At 40.0% G+C, this 8,212-nt stretch overlaps 1 protein-coding gene across 1 annotated transcript in view; it reads left to right on the forward strand.

The window, feature by feature from the left end:
- Positions 1–8,212, forward strand: part of LOC138020639 (low-density lipoprotein receptor-related protein 1-like) — a 108,823-nt gene that overhangs the window by 29,353 nt on the left and 71,258 nt on the right. The window contains exons 25-29 of the mRNA XM_068867581.1: positions 2,078–2,410; positions 2,591–2,987; positions 4,100–4,515; positions 5,386–5,499; positions 5,767–6,169. Coding sequence (XP_068723682.1) covers positions 2,078–2,410; positions 2,591–2,987; positions 4,100–4,515; positions 5,386–5,499; positions 5,767–6,169 — 1,663 coding nt within the window. The remainder of the gene's footprint in view (positions 1–2,077; positions 2,411–2,590; positions 2,988–4,099; positions 4,516–5,385; positions 5,500–5,766; positions 6,170–8,212) is intronic.

An 8,212-nucleotide genomic window follows, 5' to 3' on the forward strand; every position in this document is an offset into this window, starting at 1 on the left:
GATAGATAGATAGATAGATAGATAGATAGATAGATAGATAGATAGATAGATAGATAGATAGATAGATAGATAGATAGATAGATAGATAGATAGATAGATAGATAGTTTATTAAAACTGCATCGCAGCCAAAAGGCTGAATTACGCAATTATTTACAAATACTTCACAATACTTAAAAAATTACAAATGAATCCTAGATAATAAGTCAAAAACTGATTATTAAGACAATATTAAAAATTCCATATAAAATATTTATGTTCAAAATATGTTAACTTATAAAGTATGTTTATATGTGGGATAAAACTACAGCCTAGACTGTTTCGACATCGCATATATAAAAGTTTCTTGTTCTGTTCGTACAAAGCTTCGGCATATTGAAATGGCGCTGTCGTCCTAGGTTATAGGGTGAATTGCCATAGTCTGGTGGAAGGAGCGCTTTCAATTTATGGTTTGGATCGCTGACAATGTTATCAAAAAGCTTGCTGCATAGTACGTAATGATGCTCCAAAATGGGTGTTACCCCCACCTCTATTGCCGAGTTGCACTTTCCTGAGGTTATTATTGATATTGCTCTTTTCTCCAGCCGTACCAGCTCGTTCTTTAAGTACTGGGGGAGACCGTTGAAAAAGACAGGTGCTGCATAATCTATAACGGATCTCACGCACGATACATAGAACATTGCTAGATCTTGTTTCGGAACTCCCGCTCTTTTTAACTAAGTTAGGAAATAGAGTCTCTTACTAGCCTTTTTAGTTATCTCAGTTACATGGTCGTTCCATGTTAGATCTCTCGCTATTGTAAGGCCTAGTAGCTTTGTACTAGTAACTAGTATATAGTCGGATAGGTGACAATAATCTTGTGTATAAAATCATTCTGCATCTCATGCCAAGCTTAATTTGCTCACCGTACATTATCCTCTGTTTATTCACTAAACAAGAAACAATGAATGTCAGTCTATCTTACCTTTTTTCCTTCAGTATCTTCTTTTCCCCGGTCAATTGTTAGATCATATTCGCATCACATCGCAGGCTACCCTTTTTTTTTTCATTTAAATTGTTGCTTCATGCTCCATATATAAAGACTGGTATTGTTGGCAAGGCGTTGCTTTAGGCGAGCTCCGTTTGTTGGGATACATATAATAGTACAACTTTTGGGATATTGAATTAAAAAAGAAGACATGAAAGAACAAATGCACGCTAAAGATAAGTTACGTTGATTTGACTTTAATATAAACGTCCTTGAGAAAATGTTCACATATCGAACGGCATCATACAAAACAACATTCCATGCACTGTGCTTGCAAACATAATGCTATTTAAATAGTTTTCGTCCTCCGTCCCCACCAGAGTGTCAGTTCAAAGGAGTTTAGGCGTTTTCTTTTTATGGTATTTAAGAAAATAGAGAAGTTGGTTACATGATTTGGAAATACTTTCTTCATTTGACATGACAATAAAAAATCTAGCCACGACAAAATAGAATTATTGTTCTGTGTGGAAGAAGGCATCTATTTTTAGTCCTAATACTACAGGAGTTAATGTCAATCGCCCTTAAACTGACCACCATTTTCTTATTCACTGATGTTCAAAAAGTCATGCGTAATTCATGAGCGTATTAAGCTAATAGGTGACTGAAATTAGACACGCATATGCATCGATCTTTATAGCTGGCATAGCATGGTCAACCTGAAAAGTCTTTGTACAAAGATCACGGCAATCAACGTGTGAAAAAGCGTCATAGCAAAATAACATGAATCCGTGCATAACTAACAGCAGCAAAACACTTGAAATTCCAATTCTATCTTAATACATAATAATGATGCCAATATTCGACAATTCCTTGATTCCGCGAGTCTTGAAGACATGGGATATTTTGGGCTGCAGTACTGTTTATTGTGTCCTCGATTAATCTTATATTCTCTGCAATAAAACGACTTTAAGAAATCCAATCTGGTCATCATTGACTATCTTAGAAATCACCATTTAAAATGCTATATATATATATGTTTTCTTTTTTTCTTCTTCTTTCCTTCCTGAAACCACGATTGAGCAAAACAGTTCACATGTTGCATTTTGTTTTAGATCAAATCGTGAGGTTAGCTGATGGCTTTAGACCCGGAGAAGGAAGAGTCGAGGTACTTCATGATGGCTACTGGGGAACTGTGTGCGATGATTACTGGGATCTAAATGACGCACAAGTCGTTTGTCGTCAACTTGGTCATAGAAGAGCTCATCTTGCTCCACGGAACAGCTTGTTTGGTGTTGGAAATGGACATATATGGCTGGATGACGTGCATTGTCTTGGCAATGAAAGCTCAATTGTGAATTGTCCACATAATGGATGGAATGACCACAACTGTGTCCACGATGAAGATGCATCTGTCATTTGTTCGAATCTGACGACTGAAAACCTAGGTGAGTACAACTCATCTTGGAATGTTAATTATCACAGCTGTTCCTGTGTTCAGCATCGCTTTTTTTCAAATCAACCGAGCTTACAACTTTAATCACAGATCCACAGTTATAGAAAAAGCAATACGTTTACTGCCATAGTCATCAAGGTATTTACTCAGTTGTAACAACGTTCTTTTTCAGATGCTTCCAACGACTTCTTGCTTGCATGTGAAAAAGGTCGCAGAGTGTGCTACATGATGTCGTTGCCTTTGCAAAAGCATTTAGTTCCATCGATTGTACCAGTTACCTTTTTGTACTCTCCAATCGGCGTATCGTACGATCCAATACAAAGACAAATATACTGGACCGACGAATATGGATACATTCAACGATCCGGCCTAAACGACAGCCTTCCTCAACTAGTGTTATCAGGACTTGGAAAACCAATGGGAATTGAGATTGACAGCCTAGGAAGGAACATATATTTTGCTGAAGGGGGCCAACATAAAATTAGAGTTAAAGGAATTAACAGTCCCTATATAGTAACCCTAGCTGAAGTAGATACACCTCAAGGAATAGCTTTGGATAGCTCTTCAGGGTAAGAATAAAATGCTTGCCTAACAGGTACTGTAGAATCTGGAATCTCCCTCTGTATTTTATAGAAGGAAAGCACCTTTCTTCATTTTCGTTCTCTGTTTGGTAAACCTCACAGGTATTCACCATTTTCGTCTGGGGTAGTAATGTTGTCATAATTGTACAAGATCAGTAAATTGCTCCTTTTATTGATGCTTTTCTGTGTTTCCGGCTCACTGGAAGGCTATTTTTCTTGTAATTGAATGTAATACCGTGGTTAAATAAACATATGATGATGATGACAGATTTTTGCTGATTTGAGATACCAGGCGTCCTAGAAGTTAAAGTTAATTAAAGGAGGGTGCCTACTAATTCAAAGGTATTTTTGCCCCCATTTATGATTATGCAGGAAAGGTAGGTCTTAACAAGTGTTATTGAAATCCAAAAAGGAAATTGGGGTAACCACGCATTTTTCAAAGATGTAAAAAGCTCTAAAATACAAAACAATGCAAGGCGTTCTTTTTCAAATTGAAGCTTAATTATCTCTAAAGAATGCATGGTTACCTCCAATTTTTTTTTTGGATACCAAGAATACTTACAAACGTCTACTTTCTCGGCATAGTTTTAAACCGCGCAAAAATATCCCTGTATTAGTGAGTATCACCGATAGGAAACCCGAGTATCTGAAAAATCGCAGAACGTATGCGCAATAACAATAGTAGGCACCGTCCTGAACAACTATTCACCGAAGTGAAGGTAGCTAGTGGTGGATGTTTGCCTCGCCGCTTCGTTAAATATCCATTGACACTGAGGCGAATAGTTGTTTTAGTATATACTAAAACAGTGAGATAATTTTTCACGAAAGGGTGATTTTAACTCATTTATTCCTGCAACGATCACAATATTTTCGGGGGCAAATCCCCTTCGAGTTGCTTGGAGGTGAATAGCGAAGGATATTCCGATTTGGAGTAGCCAATCAGAGCGCGCCTTCAATGCTATCCACTGTTTTAGTATATACTTATCATGGTTATTTGTGAATAACACGAAGAAGAATCCTGTCTCTGTACCTAAAAAAAATCAAACAAACAAAACTGCTGCTCATAGACATGAATTCTTCATTTCTTCTGTTCCTTCAAGGTTGATGTATTTTTCTTCAGTTGGTCCCATTGTGACAATATATAAAGCAGATATGGATGGTGGAAACAAAATGGCTCTCACCAATTTCACCAGAACTGCACAAACATTCATTGACTTGGTTTTAGATAAACCTGGTAACCGACTGATCTTTTCTGATCAAGAAAATGATTTGATACGATACATTCACCTGGATACTCTGGAGGTTCGCACACTCTTCTCTGGAAACCTTCATGGTCCTCGAGGCCTCGCATTTTACAACAATACTCTATTCTGGACCGCTAAGGGTGAGGGGGAGTTTTCAGGAACTATATTCATGGCCAAGGCGACTAGCGGGAGTATGCCGGAAATGATGATTGATGGATTCTGGAATCCGTCTGGTATATACGCCTTTAACTCTAGTGCGTCTCAAGCACCAGGTAACTAATTGCGGATTTCAGCTCCCACTTCGATTATCGGTGGACGTTAGTTTACTCAATTTTATGACAGTTGTATTAGTATATTTACACATTTTACTCGGAAAAGAAAAAGTGACGACGAATCTGGACAATTTAAACAAGTGCCTTTCATAGACACTGAAAAAATTAACCAAGCTATGAAGACACTCAGTTGGGAGTAGGTCAAATTGTTGGCCTCATGTGTTCCCGTAAATTACTCGATGAATGAAATGATTGTATATTTCAAGTAAGTAAGTAAGTAAGTAAGTAAGTAAGTAAGTAAGTAAGTAAGTAAGTAAGTAAGTAAGTAAGTAAGTAAGTAAGTAAGTAAGTAAGTACGTAAGTAAGTAAGTAAGTAAGTAAGTAAGTAAGTAAGTAATTAAGTAAGTATAGTTTATTCAACTACAATCGAAGGAGATCCTGGATAACAGTAGTTATATCGCATAAGCTACACATTACGTACCATACTACATAATACTATTACTGAATCTAATTGTTACAAGTGCGGGTAACAGACGAAAGAGTTGGAAGTAAATAGTTCGCCAAATTAATGCAAACCAAATTCAACTACCTGCTGATTGAAATTTGAGGTCACACATTGCAACAAGCAGTTGGTGTCCAATATCCTCGATAAGCATCATTCATCTTACAAATTTATAAATTGAACTTGATGTAAAAACTTGATGTCGGAAACGGACATCGTATCTTAATTTTCGTGAAATGCCCACTGTGCTGGCATGATTCAAACAAAGGTATCGGTTCACCACTTGTACAGATGTCCCAAGTTTTCAGTTGGCACACCTTTTTGGTAACTAGAGTTACATTTACCTTTATTTCTTTCTTATTCTGCAGCACAATCTGCCTGCTACAACAATGGAGGGTGCTCTCAGGTGTGTGTCTTGAATCCCAGTGGCCGAACGTGCAAGTGCGAGATAGGAATGAAGATCGGCGAAGATGGGACATCATGTAAGGTTTTCATCAGTACACGAGTGTTAAGGGTCACAGTAAGTTTAACACAGAGCTAGACCATTCGTTGCCACATAAAAGGCAGGCGATTGTAAGAAGTCTCCAAATTTGTTATACTACCTGACACGACTGTAGCAACTTATATAACGAAATAGTAACACCTAAAAGCTCTCCTGATAAGGAACAATATGATTGAACAATGAATGATGTCAGCAAGAAATCCCACGAAGTGAGCAATTGGGCTAATTCGTTATTACTTTACTCTAGGTATTTTGGGTGATGTCGTATTCGTTGCTGACTCTTACTACCAACAAATCATGTATTCTCCGTTAACTAGCGATGACATCATCACCGGAAACCTGATGTTAGAGAACGTAACATATCCAAACGGAATAGACTTTGATCCATACAATCATTACATATACTGGACAGATACTTATCGCGGTGAAGTTCAGTGTAGTTCTGTTTATGGAGTGAACCAAACAGTCATTCGTTCTGGGGTTTCTTCACCTTCTGGCCTGGCCCTAGATGTCGTGGCGGGAAATGTTTATTGGATAAATGCAGGCACTTCGACAATCGAAGTTTCGAACCTTAATGGAAAATATTCAAAGGTTTTGGTGAAAGATGCGGGCCAATCGGTTTCCGACATCGTCGTGGATGCAACACGAGGGTGAGTAAAGCAATTAATCCCAATTATACCAAGGTCGTGAGAGGCGCGGTGGCCTCTTGGTTAGTGTGCTCGACTCCGGAGCGGATGGTCCGGGTTCGGATCCTGGCCGGGAACATTGTGTTGTGTTCTTGGGCAAGACACTTTACTCCCACGGTGCCTCTCTCCACCCAGGTGTATAAATGGGTACCGGCAAAATGCTTGGGGTATCCCTACGATGGATTGGCATCCCATCCAGGGGGGAGTAGTTATACTCCTAGTCGCTTCATGCCATGGAAACCGGGATAAGCTCCGGCCTGATGGGCTGCTTGGCTGGTATGAAGACTTTATACTTGAAATATATAAGCAAACGAAGTGAGAAATATATGAGAAGACATCAGGTAGAATTTCGCTTCTTTGTGCTTCGAACCACTTTTTAACGCTACAAAAGCCTGTCCCTAGCAGGGATAGATTAAAAATTAGAAATGGCGTAATCCCATGGTGCCCCTGTATGAGCACATGGTCCCATGATCATCTGCATCCTTTTAACGCTGTATGAAAAAGCAGAGAATACCTTTTAAGGAGTGGGACTCATATATTTCTAACTTCGTTTGTTTATATAACGTTATACCAGGGCTTCGCGGCCCTGGTATAACTGGGATTATATAACACAAACTCCGTTCAAAATATATGAGAAGGCATCAGCTAAAGTTTAACGCCTGGGATCGTAGTGTGCTAAACAGGGGTCGGGTATGACAACGTGAATAGAAAAAATCAAACAAAACGAAAGAACCGCAACATCAATTTTTGATAGAAGAATTAACATAACTGGATGTGAGACAAACAGAGTTATTTTAAAACAGCATGCCCATAATTGGACTTAAACACGGGCTTGCAATACAACTTTTGAAAGGTAGTAACGCGGAACCAATCCGCCTTCTTCATAATGTCCTCAAGTGGGACGTTGCTGTTCATGGCTGCAGTTGTAGATGCACCTCGAACTGAGTGCACCTTAAACACTTCTGTATCGATACCAGCATTTGTCAAGCCTGTGCGGAGCCAGCGGCTGAGTGGGTGACGAGATCGGTTTATGAGGCTTGAAAAAAGAAATTAATAAAGGATCTGGCTTGGACGATCGAAATACGGGGCGTACTTCTCGAGTAGCCTTAAGACAATGACGCAGAGTGTCAACGGTGCAAAGTCTCTTATTATGAGGGTAGGATGCCAAAAAAGCTTGGGGCAGCTGATCGAGAGAGCCGCGTTTTCTAGCCGTCGTCAGAGTGAAGGAAACTCCTTCTGGGGCTACACGGCAATATCGAAGGTCGAGTTTCGAAAAAGAAGAGACTTGCTCAGGACAGGAAAGGGCAAACAGCATAGCCAATTTGATGGATAGGATTTTTAAGGTCAGTAGCTTGACTGATCCGAGGTGGGCCAAATACGTGGTAACCAGGTGCACATCCCATGTAAGAGTGTATCTTGGCTTTGGGGAACGCATATTAAGCATTCCCCTTAAGAGTTGAACGACTACGGGATGTTGGCCGACAGGATGACCATCAATCTTAGGGTGAGCAGATGAAATGGAAGAGCGAGCCACATTAACTGACCGATAAGCAGCGCCATTATTGAAACGATCAGTCAGGAAGAGAAGGACATCGCTCAGGGATTCTGAAATCGGATTAACTTTTCGTTTACAACACCAGCGACACCATATTCCCCAGGATGACTGGTAGGTTTTATGTGTGGATTGGCGAGTGGCTGACAGGAGCATTTTGGTAACGTCCTTTGAAAAGCCTTCTGCTTGGTGATTTTGCTTGATATGTGATAAACGGCTAGTTGGAGCCTGGGGTACATCGGGTGTACATGTTGAGGGAGAGCAGGGTCTCTTAGGAGGTGCTTGGAGTTGGGGATCATTTCAGGGTTCTCCGTTAGAAGGGCTGGCCACCAAGGCTGTGCCTGCCATACTGGCGCCACTAAGACCACATCCGCCTTGTCCTGGAATATCCGCAGGACAAAGGACTGCTGAAATCAGACTGAACTGTGGAAAGGCGTAGCCTTTTAGAGGAGCCC

The sequence above is a fragment of the Montipora capricornis genome, chromosome 2, assembly GCF_036669925.1.
Source record: "Montipora capricornis isolate CH-2021 chromosome 2, ASM3666992v2, whole genome shotgun sequence".
Classification (NCBI taxonomy): Eukaryota; Metazoa; Cnidaria; class Anthozoa; order Scleractinia; family Acroporidae; genus Montipora; species Montipora capricornis.